General features: G+C 53.0%; 1 protein-coding gene across 8 annotated transcripts in view; it reads right to left on the bottom strand.

Annotated features, from left to right (window-relative positions):
* The window catches only part of LOC109492789, a 408,688-nt gene that overhangs the window by 115,735 nt on the left and 276,719 nt on the right, over positions 1-16,234 (bottom strand). For 3 of the 8 annotated variants that reach the window (XM_045040859.1, XM_045040860.1, XM_045040862.1), the window contains exons 1-3: positions 10,810-11,894; positions 8,978-10,312; positions 8,131-8,399 (exon numbers count right to left, since the gene is read on the bottom strand). In XM_045040859.1, coding sequence (XP_044896794.1) covers positions 8,277-8,399; positions 8,978-9,943 — 1,089 coding nt within the window. In that variant the 5' untranslated portion in view covers positions 9,944-10,312; positions 10,810-11,894 and the 3' untranslated portion in view covers positions 8,131-8,276. Of the gene's footprint in view, positions 1-2,360; positions 3,136-8,130; positions 8,400-8,977; positions 10,313-10,809; positions 11,895-16,234 lie in introns of those variants that run through there. The other 5 variants (XR_006587431.1, XR_006587430.1, XR_006587428.1 and 2 more) reach the window with 3 other exon arrangements.

Below are 16,234 nucleotides of genomic sequence, written 5' to 3'. Positions count from 1 at the left end.
CATAATGCTCGGAAGGAGAAAAATACGGCCTCGGTAAGAACAACAGTTAATATTCACAAGTAAGAAATCACAGCACAGTATTGAGAACTTAATAACAGGAGGTTAATAACCATAAAATACTATGATCCATTTTCCCGTGGGGCCAAGGAAACAATTCCAGCTGTTCACAAGCAATAGCCTGTTTCTAGGAGAAACCCTGATGGGGCCAAGACGTCGCTCTCCCATACTGGCACCCGCGTGTGTCACAGGCACGGGCCTCCAGCACAGCTGTGCATGGGGCACGTATTCGGGGGGTTTCGATTTTTACTTGTGCTACAACACAGACAAAACACAAATACAAAACAGGAAAAGATAAGAGAATGGCTGTAAGTTGTCAAGTCAACATCAATGACGGAGTTGTGTTAAATTACATTATTTCTAGGTTTCTAAGTATTTTCAACAATCCAAGCGAGCGCCGTGAGGATGGTCTGGGCCCCTTCCCGAACCCCCCCATGCTTCGTCTCTGGTTCCACTACACCCCTGACCTCTGTGTGCTGGGATGCTTGGCTTTCTTTCTCATCAGTGACAAGTCTTTTCAACCATGTGGCAGTGAGTCTATTCTGTGCACCTCACACGTGGAAAAAAGTTATCATAATTAAGGTGAAATACTGCAACAAAGATATGACTGATTGTTAACAAACCCACTAGAATGCTCTTTTCCAAACGATTGATGTGGTCGTCTGGAAAGCTGTGGTCCTGCCCTTTACTTCAGGTGGATCGTGGCCCTGGGAGGGAGGCTTGGAGCTCCAGAGTGGAGAAGGGCTGGGCCCGAAGGAGAGTGATGCCCATGTCAACAATGCACGCATGTGAGTTATTGAGGCAGAGCTGGCCAGGCTTTAAATCCCCCTGAAGGTCATTCCAGAAAGACATTTGTAGAATGAGATGCCTCGATAAGAATTCAAAACCCTCTTAGCTGTAAGGGCTCAGTACATTTGATGAATATAGTCTTGTTTTGCACAGGGTCAGGAGGAATTGGTCGGTGCACACACACACCAAAGAGAAGTTCGCATCGAAGTTGCTTCCCAAAGGGATTCCGGCAATACTCAGGGTGAGAGCGTGGGGCCATCCTCGGGGAAGGTCACCAACGACTCCCCATCTGGCACTTCTTCACTTGGTTGGAAGTCCCCGTTCCTACAAGCCAAGGTGGATTGATGGGGCACAGCCTCTGGCAGTGGGGGAGCCTCACGCCGGCTTGGGGCACTCTCCTCATCACAGCAAACAAACTCCAGGGTGAGTAGGTCCTTTAAACAGGGCTTTGACGGAGGCCCCACACGTTGGGCAGGGCACAGGGCCACCAGCCGCCCCCTGAGGCCACAGCCACACAAGGAGGGCCCAGAGGCCCAGCCCACGGCACTGACCAGGAGGCGCTGGTGGGCGCCACTGACCTCTGCACCAGGAACGCAGCCCACGGGCAGGAACCACCATCCCGACGCGGCTGGAAGGCGGAGTCTCACAAAAACCACAGGGTGAGCGCATAGCGTTTAAGGAACTCAAAGTACAGCACTGCAGTAGCCACAGAACGCTCCTCCAGGGGACAAGGAATGCGAAAGAAACAGGGTGGGCGCAGGGGCTTTCCGCACGGCCTGGTCTACCCTTCACACGCCACGTGGGCACCTGCCCGGGGAGGGTCAGGAGCAGACAGGTCCTGAGCAAGCCGGGCCCGGAGCAGTCTGGGTCTCAGGGTAGGGAGAGCAGAGTCTGAGGCCGGGGACACACCGAGGCTGGAACAGGGGAGACGGCGGGTGCGCCTGGGTCCAGTCTCGGATGCCGGCCGCAGGCCCGGTCAGGTGACTGGCTCCCACAGGTACAGCGGGTGCAGGGAGGCTAGAACCCAGGGAGCGGGGAGGGGGTGGGGGGGCACAGAAGCTCGTGGGCCGATCGCCACGTGGAGTCAGCCAGCTTCTCCCCGCTTACCGCTGATGCCGCAAAGCGGGCAGGAGGCCAGGGGAGCACAGGGCTGGGTGCAGGGGTGCAGAGAGCCGAGGTGAGCTGCAGGGCAGCTGTCAGGCACCTTCCCGGGAGGGAGCAATGACGAGGACACGGGGCTGGAATGCTTATCCTCTACGTGCCCTAGGTCTCCAGGTCTGAAGGGCAGCAGACCACGTGCATCTGGTTCCTCGTCTGGGATACACGTCGTTAATGGGGGGCGGGGAACCAGGGCCCTGAGATGCGCTGCAGGGTGGGCCCCTCGCTCACACCCATGTGTGTACATACACACTCACACAATACAACACACACACATACATGCGACACAACGTGCACACAGCACACAACATACACAAGACACACAATTTACACACAGCACACATACACATACAACACACACATATACACACACACCAAACCCACACAACACACATCACAACATACACACAATATAGAACACAATGTGCAGACAACTACACACAACAAACAACACACACACACACACACACACGCACAACACGACCCCGTGTGTTCTGGGACCATGAAGAAACTCAAAACAAAACACAACTGCGCGGCCACTCCCACCCCCCTCCCCGGGAGGAGCACGCCCCCAGCCCCAAGTGTGGACTGCACAGCGACTTCCTCCAAGAGCTCGGTGAGGAAGGGGAGAGAACCTGGGGTACTGGGGACGCGGCCTCAGCCAGGGGATGCAGGTCAACGTCGGCAGTGACCGGTCACGTGGACAGGACGGCCCGTGGCTACGACACGGTGAGAAGGCACTTCTCTCTTCCTTCTCAAAACACATAATCCCAGCTTGACCGCAAACAAAACATGGACGGCTCCCCACAGAGGGCCTTTGTCCAACCTGCCCGTCCCGAACCCTTCCAACTGCCAAGATCAGCAAAAATAAAGGAACACCGAGAAACTGAAGCGGAGCCAAAGGAGACCTTTCCTGGGACGGGAAACACACACGAGATGAAAGCTAAGGAGATAGGAAGAAAACGCGCACTGTCGTTTGTTCTAACACACCAGCGTCACGGTCCGTGGTGACGAGTGTGCCGTAGCCGTGTCAGATGTCAGCCGTCGGGGACCCTGGGTGTCACGTGCTGAAACACTCCGTGTGTCTTTGCAACTTTTCTGTAAATCTCCAACCATTCTGAAGTGAAAAGTCTATAAGAAATTAAAATAGAATTAGGTCACGTTGGGCACGGGAGCTGTTGGAAGGGCTGTGTTCCTTCCGCCCTTCAGACCCCACGTCCTCTGCCTCCTCCGTCGGGCAGAAGCGCTTGGGGCCCGCAGGCATCATCCATTTGCCCATTCACCCCTTGGAATCTGCAAGTTGAGGTGTTGGTTAGAAGTTCAAAAAGTGGAATAGGCTGTAAATTCTGGCATGGTGTAAACATTACCGTTTTAAAATAAAACTATCACATCATCATTCATTGTATCAATTGGAATCAAAAAAGTGAGGCATTCCATACCCACGGTCACCATTTCAAAAATTCAAGAACAGGTCCTTCAATAGCAGAAAATCTTACATATTTCTTTTTTCTTCCACTTAAACCTGTATTTCCGAGCCACTTCTTCCCCAGGATTTTGTCCCGAAGGGATCAATGTTTACGCCTGAGATTGTGTTATTCATCATCCTATCGTACTTCTCTGCTCAAGAATATTGATACGAAATATATATCTACTCTTTATTGCCAGTGACCATAGACTCTAAGTGTTAAAAATAATTTTCTTCTGGATTGGATTTTTCTACATTATTACTGGCATAACAAATCAAAACAACATAAATGTTATCTATATTTCGATAGATACGTATTAAGCGTAAAAATGAAATGTTAGTAGAAGTGCATCTTCGATGGAATGGATGTGATTTTTCCAAATGGCTCATTTATCCTGCAATGATTCCATTACTTATTGCTGGATTGGGGCTGGGGTCAAAGATTGATTCTATTTCCATTTATTTTCTGTAGAGGTATGAGCTGAGAAAGCGTCACCTCGAGCACGGAGATGACAAAGAAGCTTTGTTAAGGCTCTATCACTCTAAGTGGCAAACTTCCTCCAAGGGATGTGCAAAGACATTGGGTGGATGAGTTGTAATTATCTACCAGGCTAACACTTCTGCCAGGTCAACAACTAGCCTGGGTCTTTGTTCGATTTTGTCTTGAAACTGGGTATTAGAACCATTTCACTTGCAAAATGAACCCAGCTCACTAGCATTTGTTTTCCCAAAAGTCGACAACATCTCAGGTTACCGTGACTGTTACTGGCCTTCCTACGTGGGTGTGCACCGAGGTGACACCGAGGGCAAGGGTGTTCACCTGCCTTTACTGTGCAAGGGTGTGGAGAAGAAGGGCAGGCGTGGATGGGGAACAACAGGGTAGAGGTAAGACGGGTCAGGTGTAGGAAGGATAGGAAGTAGGGAATATGGAAACCGATTTCCCCAAAGGGCCTCGTGTTCACAGACACTCCTCAGCCGTCTTCCTGAGCCCCAGCGCACAGATGCTGAAAATCCATGGACCTTAGGAACAGAATGCCCTCGGGAGCACTTGGACTCCCAGGACACAAGGCTCCAGGAGCACACAGAGCCCCCAGAGTGCGGTGACACCAGGAATACACGGTCCCCAGAATCACAGGGACTCAGGAACACACTGCCAAAGCAATGAGCTGTTGTTTTGCAGGAAGCTGACACCCTCCGAGGCCTTCAGAGGACTTTCCTGCTGCGCCATTTGGGGGGCGAACCCCCAGAAGCTGACAAGTCTGTCATCGAGAAGACAAACAGTGGGGAGCCCGTCTCTTGAGTGGCTGGACGCGCCTGCACAAGTCCTGCTGGTTACGGCTGGTCGATGGTGGGAAGTGGGCCCGGAGGCCAAGTGTGGAGGACGCTGCTCGCTGAGCAGGGGTAGCACCCGGTGTCCCGTCAGTGAGCTCACGGGTGCGGGCAGAGCAGCCCCCGGCCTCGCCCACCCTCCACACAAAGGGGAGCTGGGAAGCGCCCCCACCCGGAAATAGCCGCCAGGACTAGGCCACCATGGGAGAGATAAGCCGCTCCAAGAGCAGGCAGCGGGCACACCCGGGAGCCAGCCGGCTTGGCCCGTCTCAAAACCCCAATCCTCACGTCTCCCAGCTGCCCAGCCGTACGCCCGAGTCCTGACCCCTCATTTCTGCACGCCCAGGGGGCAGCCCTGAGGCCGTCCACTGCTGCTCCACAAAGTACTGTCCTGGAAGCCGAGGTGACCATGCCAGCTTCCCTCTGGTGCCCGGTGTGCAGAGAGGAGGGTCAGTCAGCCTCTGGGGAAAGGGAGGGCCGGCTCTTGGGGGAATAAGGCAGCGGCCCAGAAACTGCCTTTCAGAGAGGGCGAAGGCATTCTAGAGAGTTCCTAACTGCAAGCAGCCACGATGTCTCTGAGTACATCTGATGCAGCAGAGAGCAGGAAGGAAAGAATGTGGCGTCCCTGGATCTCCAGAACATTCTCCCCCCAGGCCCAGCGTGAGAGGCCTCGATGGAGGGGTGCGAGGCTGGTTCCGAGGGTCCCCGGTGAGATCACAGATTGGGGTTGGGGGAATCAGGGCGGCAAACGTTACCACCCTGGGTGCCGGACCCCAATGCCTGTCCTGAGACTCAGTGAGAGAAAATCACTAAACCCCTCAGCCTAAGTGTTATCGTCTGTGAATCACGGAGCCTCCTCCGTGCTGACATGTGATCAGAGCCGGTGCCCCTCTGGCACTGCCCCGGGCTCTCCGTGGGCCGACACACGGGCACCGGTACCCTCAGCGTCACCCCACCTCTCATCGGGAGCCCGCACTGGCCAGTCTGGATGACTCAGCTAAGAAGAGTACAGCAGAGCCTCAAATGCGGGTTGGCCAACAGTCCTGACACTTGCTCTGGCCAGGATTCGGTGAGGACGAGGCACGTCCCAGCCCCCAGGGCCAACGCTTTCTGCAGACCCTGAGGCAGGGCCGGGAGGAAGCCCGGGCTCCAGAGGGCAGCCTGCATCGGATCCTGCCCTGGAGGAGGCCGGGATGTGCTCTAAAGGACACACCCAAGGGACAAGCCTAGGACTTCCACTCCAGCCTGGACAGAGGGCTCCGAGGGCAACTGTTTTCAACCCCTAGGGCTCGGCTCCCCTGGACTTACGGGGGCAGCGAAATAATCACCACATAAGTACGCTGTGCGGTCAGCAGTGTTGCTGCTGAACTAAAACGTGGTCACAGTGCTGGCTTCATGTGACAGAGGGACAGACGCAATCTCGTCTGCTGGGAGCACACCCAACACAGGCAGGACGCGCGGCCCCCGTCCAGCCAGAGGACGGTCCCCTCACTGGCCCTGGGGCACACACAGAGCCGACTTGCCTTATCCGGCGTGATGGGTCCTTGAACACCGTGTGCCGGAGGCACGGAACCACCACTGAGAACAGCACAGGCCTCAGGGAATCGGTGCCACGCATACTGCACTGGACTCTGGAAGGTCTTCCTAGGCTGATAGTAGCAGCCCCGTTTTTATGATGCCCCGCAAGCTCATTTTTGCAATTTGACGTAGCAGGACACAGAACGGCATTTTCCATTCTGGTCGAGCTACAAATCCCGTAACTGCTGCTCTAAAAGCTACTGAGGCTTTGTGATACCTCCTTAAAGAACCAAAGAGCAATTATCGGCAAAAAACAAAAACACGAAAAACAGTAATTTTGTGCGTATCAGTCCCTTGCTACAGAGGTCTCTTAAAAAGGGGGGCGGGGGTGCAGGGGGAGAACTGTTGGATCATATTTCCTCTGTCTTGTGTCCGCGTGTCCCTACACACTTTGCAACCGTCTGTCTGTGCCATAAACATGGGTCTGGACTGCTAAGTACTCTGGCTGCTTTGCAAGGCTCCCTTGGAGTCGAACATCGTAATTAAAATTCACAGCAGATGCTACTGAAAACATGTAATCTATGCGCAGAGGAAAAACAGTGAAACAAAGAAATATACCAGGCCTGGTAAATTGCTAAAGAAAATTTTCAAATAACCAAATGCGCACACGCACAGAACGGGAACAGCAGCCCCGAATCGCTCGATCAACGGAATAAAAGATCCATCTTGAGGGAACATGCTGCCCCCCCCCCGCCCCCGACTCCGCTCAGACGGGCAGGACGAGGCACCGGGGAAGCTGTTTTGCTCCCTCCTCCTTCACTCCCGCAAGGGGCTGTGTGCCCTGAGAGCCTCCCTTGCTCTTTTGCCAGCCATCAGTCCAAATTCTAGAAGAAAATGTGAAGATCTGGCGTTTTCCTCTTCCCTCCAGCCATCTGACGGCGGGCAAGTCGCTTCCCTGACTCCTGGGAAAGTGCCCTGCATTCCCAGGGCGGACAGCCCAAGCCAGGCAGCACCCCAAGGCCCTTACGCCCAAAGGCTCCACTCACAGGCGCCCCCTTCACAGCCCTGCCCCCCTTCTCCCACCTCCCAGGTCCTCACCACTTGGTGATGACACCTGGTGAATAGGCTTAGGCAGCCAGGGCCAATGGCATGGGGCCGGGGAGGCGGCAGGGAGATGGCCCCAGAGGACCCCTTGCAGGTGGCTGCAGGGTGGTCGGTCCCTTAGCAGGCACTGATCCGGACTGGAGTCTGACTCCTCGTGCGTGTTCTGAAGGTGGAGGCCAGAGCCATAAAATCCAGGGACTCCAAAGACATGCCCAGCCCTTCCAGAAACAATATTTGACCATTCTAATAGTTTTGCCGTAGTGCTTAGATAAGTGCACAGGTAATCCCTGAAATCCACAAACGTCTATTCAAATAGATACTCTGAGATCACCTCATCAGGAAGCCTCCCCGTCCCACAGATGAAAGAGCAGTGCCCACCATCTGCCCGCCCAGCTGCAGACCCTCCCCGTCATCTGGCATAGGATATGCTGACCAGGAGTCTGTGTGGCCACGTCCACCTGAAAGTGAGCCCCAGCGGGGTTCCGCCAGGCCTGTCACTGTGCCCTCGGAGCCCGACAGTGCTCAGTAAACATTCACAGACAGTCCAGATCCCCCACCCCAAATCCTTCTTCATATTTCAAGACCCGTGCATGCTTTCTAGACTATACCAGTACCCAGGGCATGATTCTAAGGATACAGTGGGACACTGACTAGCCCCTGGCTCAAGTCACAAGTACCAACCACCCTTAAGGTTCACAAGGGCGGATCACCTGTGGGCAGGTCCATCCTGGTCTCCTGGGGCTTTCCGAATGCCAGGACTTAGCACAGGTTCGTGATGGCAGCCGGGATCTTGTCCTGACAACCGCTCGGTCTCCCCGAAGTGGCTCTGCGTCCAACCGATCCTCCTCTGGCTTGCTTAGAGAACAGGATTTTTCTCAGGCAAATAACGGTATCCCCTCTTGCTGGAGGTTCCAAGAGCTCTTCTCCCTTCAAAAGGCCCTGTTGTTTTACCACCAGCTCCTACCACATGCAAATGCATCTGTGAATAGAGATACAGTCGTGGAGGATAATTGAAATTTCAAAATATTAAGAACTTAAGAGTTTTAGGGATTTGGTTTTATAATAGAAACAAACAAAGGCTTGCCATATTGGCAAATAAAAGCTGACAGTGAAGAAATTAGATGTGCATACCAAATATCTTACATTATGAATTAATCGGCAGCAAACTGTGCTCCAAGCCGGCCCGTAACGGGAAGGGCAGGTGTTGACCCAGAAGACTCTCTACACCAAAGGCCACTGAGTTTGAAAGCCGCCCCACAGAGAGCCACAGTCACCAGCGGGAAAACACGGCCAAACGCCGGCCTCCGCTGCAAGACGGAGGGATTTTGTTCTTGTTGTTTTGACCTGAAGGGCCTTTGACAAGACGGGAGGGTGAGGGCTGCAGGGGTGTGCCCTGGGAGATACCCACGGTGAAGCCGGCCACACAGACGGATAAAGCCTGAGCGCTCAGAAAGGGACACGGCCCACGAGAGCCATTTTAGAGCCAGAACAAAGTGATGAGAACACAGCCCAGGAAACTAGAGTGATTTTATGTCTTAAAGACCCGAGGGGACATACCTTCTCTAGACCACTCCTCTCTCCCCCATCCCCTCCCCTGGGCAGCCGCTCCTGGCTCCCAGTCACCTGGAGAAAGCTCTCCCTGGTCCCTGCAGCTCTAGGACACAACAGCAGGTGCCAGCATTGAGTGTGGGAGGTGCACGGTGCACCACGAATGTGCACAAAGGCAAGAAGGGCTATGGGGAGACGGAACAGGCTGTCACTGTGCCCCCGAGGTTCCTGTGCAGAGAGTGGGCACTTTAGGCTTTCACAGACGGATGGACAGCTAGCCTGAGGCAACCAGAGCCACGGAGAACTCCAAACAACTGCCCACAAAGGAGGAAATCCCCGGTAACCAGTGCGACGACCTCCTGCTCCAGTGAGGCACCTGTCCCACTCAGAACCTCCTCCAGAGGCCGAAGGAGGGGCACTTCTACAGGGAAAGGAGGGCAGAGACGTGTCGCCACCCAGGACGGGCTGCAGCCCGTGCTCTCTCGACCAGGAGACAGAAAAAGTCCCAGAACCACCCGTGTGACCCGTCCCCACGAGGGCGTCCTGATGGCGTGTGTGTGCTCCCCACTGGCACTGTGGGCTCGCTGGTCCCCACGGGGGCGTCCCGATGGCGTGTGCTCCCTGCTGGCACGTGCTCCCCACTGGCACTGTGGGCTCAGGGAAATGAAGACCTTCTCCTGGTATGCACCATGGAACGGATGAGGCAGTTTCCCAGAGCAGAGAAGCACAATTTAATTTCTGTAGGAGCCACGAAAAGAACAAGTGTTTGGGGAATGTCAGGGGAAAGAGAGGCAGGGCACAGGTTTGGGGCAGGGTGGGGGCTCCGGCAGGGAAGGGCCCCTGTGGGAGCAGCTCAGAGCCCCAGGCACAGATGCCCAGGAGTCTTCTGAGACTGAGGACAAAAGAAGGAGCAAAACTTGGTAGAGAACCACGCACCAAGAGTAAGGAGAAGGAGCCTCCAAGAGTGCAGTTCATCTGGCTCCTCCCGTCTGACTCAGAATTCCTTAATTTCTCATTATCCCAACCCTTCCCCCCGCAAAGTCTATGTTCATAATATTAATCACCTGTTAACTTACTTCGAGGCAATCAAGATGAAGTCGATTATCACCGCCGAACACAGATTCAAAATATTTGGCCGACACCGAAATAGCCTGGGTAATTTCTCTCCATCTAATTAGCTCTGAACGCAGCCTGGGACTCACTCCCATTAGCGCAGAAGCTCTCGGTCCCTCCACGTAAAGCTGAGGCGCTATGTGAGCGCTTTGTGGACACGGTGCAGGAAACCACGGCCGACTCACATAGACACGTGCAGCCAGATGGAGAGCCGACCTTAATGCTCACGCCCTGAAAAGTTCAAATGTCTAAAACACATCCCCTGAAATTGTTTACAAATAAACTGTATTTAAAAAAACAAACCTGAGCCAGAATCCAATCCTGGTATCTCAGAAGGAAGGAAAAGCCATGACTCCCGAGCCCTCCAGAGAAGGGTAAAGACACCTAAGACCAGTCTCAGAAGGCACTTCCTCCAGGAAGCCTTCCCAGTCCTCCCCGTTCACAAGTAGTTTCCCTAGCCCTATCTTTCTGAGAGAGCACTGTCTACCCCATGATAGAAGAATTCTTTAGGAAATACACAATCGTAATTCGGAGATGTCATAAGTTTGGTTCCAGACCACCGCAAGAAAGCAAGTATTGCAATAAAGCTAGTCAGATGAATTTTTGGTTTCCCAGTGAATATAACAGGTATGTCTACACTCTACTGTAGTCTATGAAGTGTGCAATAGCATTACATCTAAAAAAAAACTATGTAGCTTAAAAAATACCTTATTTCTGAAAATACTCACCATTATCTGAACTTTCAGCAAGTTGTAGTAACTGATCACAGATCAGAATAACAAACATAACAATAACGAAAAAGTTTGAAACACTTTGAGAATTACCCATGTGTGACACAGAGACACGAAGTGCACAAATGCTCTCGGGAAAGTGGCTCCAATAGGCTTATCTGACGTAGGGTTGCCGCAACCTTCACGTTGTTAAAAGCACAGAATCTGTAAAGCGCAATAACGTGTGAAGCGCTGTGTGAACATTATGGTTACTACCAATGCACCTGTCACCCACTTAGCTGCAAGCTCTAGGAGGCCAGGTGTTGTGACACAACAAATCTTGGTTTTCGCAGCTTGTTAGCACGTGATTGTGAGGGCAGGTAACAAGAGGTATTATCCAAGAAGAAGAAACTTTCCAAGAAGGAACCACAGGGCGTAGTAATGGCAGACTGGCCCGGTGGAAAGAGAGCGGTGTGGAGGCCCGCAGTCCTGGCTGGTCCCGCCTCTGCAGTGACAAGTCTGTGACTGGGACAAGACGGACGGACGCAGGAGGAGCAGCTGGCAGTGCGAGAGCTGTCCACGGGCAGTCAGGCCGGGACATCTCTCTGCAGCCCACTGGAAGAACGTTCTTATTTCTAGTGCTCCGTCCACAGCTAGTAAACAACATGCTCCTTCCTTGGGCCACCTCTTCCAGAACCAGAGACTCACCTCTCAGTTTTAAAGACAGAGAAAGGGGCCCGAGTGGTGCCCTGCTGCTGTCAGATGAGCCTCGTGTGTCGGGATGGAGGAGAGAGGCGGGCGTGGGAGGAAGAGGCCTGCACACGGTCCCCACCTGGGCCGCTGACACTGTGACCCTGGGCAGGTCACCGCTCCCCCAGTAGGGGGCTGCTGCAGGAGACTGGCCCTCGGGGTCCTTCCTGCTCCAGGCGGCAAGGGATCAGAGCCCACAGAAGGCACCTGTTACGTAATGTGGGCTACGTTTACTTTAAAGAGTAAAGAGGGCACCTGGGGGGCTCAGTCAACCGACTGAGCATCAGACTTCTTGATTTCGGCTCAGGTCATGATCTCAGGGTTCATGAGTTCGAGCCCTGTGTCGGGCTCTGTGCTGACAGTGTGGAGCCTGCTTGGGATTCTCTCTCTCTGTCCCTCCCCTGCTTGCTTTCTCTCTCTGAAAATAAATAAAAATCAAAAAATAAATTGAAAACAATAAATAGGGGCGCCTGGGTGGCTCAGTCGGTTGGGCATCTGACTTCGGCTCGGTCATGATCTCGCGGCCCGTGAGTTCGAGCCCACGTCGGGCTCTGTGCTGACAGCTCAGAGCCTGGAGCCTGCTTCCGATTCTGTCTCCCTCTCTCTCTGCCCCTCCCCCGCTCACGCTCTGTCTCTCTCTCTCTCTCAAAAACAAACATTACAAAAAAATTTTTTAATAAATAAATAAAAACTTAAAAAAAAATAAGGAATAAAGATAAGTACCAATAGTGCTGTACTCCAGGGGCAGAATGCCAGCTGCAAGGGGGCATCGATGAATATTTACTATTTTTTACACAATTTTTAAAATTAAGTTTTATGCTATTGTCCCCAATAGGCACGTATTACTTTTATAATCGTAAGACAACAATTTTTTAAATTCATGGATTTTGGCGCCAGAGCAGTGACTTCTCTTAAGTTTGTAACTATATTAGCCAGTTTACCAAGAAAACTACGCGAGCGTTCACGACTCTGCACGGAAGACCACAGGCGCTCTCCGTCAGAACACAGTTGTTTTCAGATGTACAGCCTGGGCGTCCGTCCCTGCCTTCTGCCCGCCGCTGGAAGCCTGTGGAGTGTGACCGGGAGCATCCAGGGCCACCTTCTGTGCACAGCTGGAGGCAGGCGGTCGCCCTGTGCCCGCGGCCGGAGGCAGGCAGCGCATCGGCGGACAACCGTGCGCAAGGAGGGGCGGCCCTGGAGGGTACCGTTCAGGAGAATGGAAAGGGCTGCAAGCTTCTGCTCCTGAGTCAGCGCATCACCCGCCAGCGTCCGCGTCTGGGCCCGAATCCTGCCAAGTGGTTCGGTGAATGCCTCCACCCACCCCCCCCCGCCCAACATCCCGGGACGTGACATGTCATCAGAGCCACTTCAGAGGCAGAACAAGCTCAGAGACCCCCAAGGATGGCCCCAGGGCTCTCTGTCCCTGAGCGCGGGAGTCTCCCGAGCCACTTGTGACAGCACCGCCCCTGCCCCAACTCCCATAGATGGCAGGGTCAGGAAACCAACGGCATCAAACCCACCCGCCCCTTTTGAAAGGGTCCTTTCTGAGCCCCGTGCTCGTGTCACCAGTGCTCACCGTCATGCTGGCCATGCCACAGACTTGTACTCTCCAGCAAGAATGTTGGCGACCTGAGGGGCACAGGCGTCTGCCTCTTCCTTTCGGCTCAGGTCACGGTCTCACTGTTTGTGGGTTCAAGCCCCGCATCGGGCTCCGCACCGACATCGCGGAGCCTGCTTGGGATTCTCTTTCTCCCTCTCTGTCTCCGCCCCTCCTCTGCTCACACTCTCTGCCTCTCTCTTTCTCAAAATAAATAGATAAAACTTCAAAAAAACTGTTGGCAACAGGAGCTGTCAGTCTCTCGCGTCCACTTCCTGGGACTTGGAGGTGGATTCTGTTAGTTTAAACGTTAGGAAGACGCGTGGTTGGTTGTTTCACGCTACCGGTCAGATCTGCGGTAATTGAGAGATTTCGGTCAAAAACGTGGTTAGCAATGAAAACACTGTATTCAGACCAGAAAACACAGCATGCCCTCAGGCAGCCACGTCCCGTCAGCAATCCTCTCTCTTGCTCAGGCAAAAAATGGGGTCACGTGCCACTTAGTTACCGTTTTATCTAATATATTCTGACTTTGCGTAAACTGTTTTTGCAAATATGATCATGTAATTGCAGCATCTGTCTTGTTCATTATTTAGCAAATGTGCCCTTTTAGCGCTCGTCCAAATGAAATTTGGGAGATTTGGCTAATCACAATTGAACAGATGTTTTGTCCAGTTCTATGCAATCTTAATTTCGACAGACACATACCCCTCCACTCACTGGAGCTCTAATTGGTGTCTCTCTTCGCCTATACAGAATGGTTAAGGTAAGAGCATAATAATTTTATCACATAGAGCCTTGTTCCTGCGGCTTTAATTAATTTAAGTGAAATCCCATTTGACCTTGACAACAGCAATCATTTAAAGCAAGCCTTGACAATATGTTTCACCCAGCACACATTTTTCAACACCAGATCTCCATAGCCTCCCAGAGCTGACGTCTTAAATACCGTCCAGCAGAAGTTGGGGGCTTTTCTACACAGGCTCCTACATAAAAGCCCGTGCAGGCCTAGAAAGACCCAGAGTCCATTTCAACACACAGAAGACGTGAAAGGCAGCCTCTCCTTAAGTAAGACAGTGTCCTCATCCTTACCAAGGACGGCAGGGACTCCTTTAACATCGGGCCACTGTTGCAAAGACTGGAGGTAAGAGCTTGACATTCCGGTTTCCTCTCGTGCAGGAAAATGGGTTCTCCTTCCTTTGGATAGAATTGCCCGGGGGCGCCTGCGTGGCTCAGTCGGTTAAGCGGCCGACTTCGGCTCAGGTCGTGATCTCGCGGTCCGTGAGTTCGAGCCCCGCATCGGGCTCTGTGCTGACAGCTCAGAGCCTGGAGCCTGTTTCGGATTCTGTGTCTCCCTCTCTCTGACCCTCCCCCGTTCATGCTCTGTCTCTCTCTGTCTCAAAAATAAATAAACGTTAAAAAAAAAAAAAAAAAAAAAAAAGAATTGCCCAGGGGCTGGCGTCTGTCTCCTCTGAGTGTTGGCTTTCGACCTCCGGTGATTAAACAAAGTACGTCATGTTTTACTTCGAATACGAGAGTGAACTTTTTACAAGGACCAGTGTGAGAGAAATTAAACGGTGGTCGTTCCACAATCGTGTGGAGAAATGAAGGGACGAGACACGTGTTGACTAAGAAATTAGATCATTTGAGGCTCAAGGGAAGCCCGGCCTGCACCGCCTCTGCTTATAACAAAAGTGTGCCTCTCCTGCTGCACGCATGGGAAGCGTTTCCATCATTTTATTTTCTTTTCAATGTTCGTTTATTTATTTTAAGAGAGAAGGCAAGCAGGGGAGAAGCAGAGACAGAGGGAAAGAGGGTCCCAGTCAGGCTCTGCACCATCAGTGCTGAGCTCCATGCGGGCCTTGAACCCATGAACTATGAGATCAGGACCTGAGCTAAAACCAAGAGTCAGACGCTCAACTGACTGAGCCACCCAGGCACCCCTGTTCATTCATTTTAAAGCTCTTGCTCTCTTGGTTTCCCGATCTTTGACAGTGAAAGCGTCTGCTTCGTCACTCCTCTCTCCTGGGACAGCTACCCAATCGCCCAGCCCTGTCGCAGTTACCCAGATGCTGGCCTTGGAACCCCATCCACACGTCAGCCCCCACTGACCAGCTCCGTGATGTCAAAGGTCTCAACAACCTCCTGAATCCTCAGTTTCTTCATCCCAAAGCTGAGGACAGTGCGGCGCCTGCGTGCCAGGGAGCCGGAACAAATAACCCAGAAGACACTTGCACAGGGCCCAGTAAGTGGTGGTGGTGTTTCCACGGGAGGGCCACCAGACACACTGCCGGACCTCGGGGCCCCTGCCACCCCAGTGGCCCGGTGCCTCCCCCGGCACCTCTCCTGCAGCCTCACAGCCACTTGCAAACCCACTGGCCACCCCACACGTTTCCTCTGCCACCATGAACAAAGGACACTGACGCCTCCATGGTCACACAGCCTAGAAGATATGCAGCACTGCAGGAATCCCGAACGGGTTTTGCTGCGTAGGGTCTGTCACCCCCGCAGAGGTGCCCCACTGGCCTCGCGCATGCCCGCGTCCCTCTAGAATCGAGCACAGATCACTTAGCCGTGCGTGTGACCTTGCGAGTCACGGACAACAGCTGATCTCTCAGCCCCAGCCTGACACATCCGAGAACATCCCCATCCCCAGGAGGCAGCAAAGATGCTTTAAACAAACTCTTAATCACATTCAATGCATTCTGATTTTTAAAAAGTCCACATGAAGAATATTGAGTAAATGTCTTAAAATGAGATTTCTTGGGGCGCCTGGGTGGCTCAGTCGGTTGAGCGTCCGACTTCAGCTCAGGTCATGATCTCGCGGTTTGTGGGTTCGAGCCCCGCGTCGGGCTCTGGGCTGATGGCTCAGAGCCTGGAGCCTGTTTCCGATTCTGTGTCTCCCTCTCTCTCTGCCCCTCCCCCGTTCATGCTCTGTCTCTCTCTGTCTCAAAAATAAATAAAAACATTTTTTTAAATGAGATTTCTTAATTTCCCTTAAGTAACCATGAAAACGTACAAATGGAAAAAAAAAATCTGCTTCTATCGTAGAACCAAGGAAGCAGTTAGTGAAAAGAACCCAGGCTTTGGGGGCCA

Source organism: Felis catus, chromosome D2 (genome assembly GCF_018350175.1).
Source record: "Felis catus isolate Fca126 chromosome D2, F.catus_Fca126_mat1.0, whole genome shotgun sequence".
NCBI lineage: Eukaryota > Metazoa > Chordata > Mammalia > Carnivora > Felidae > Felis > Felis catus.
This window is presented reverse-complemented; position numbering and strand designations above follow the sequence as displayed.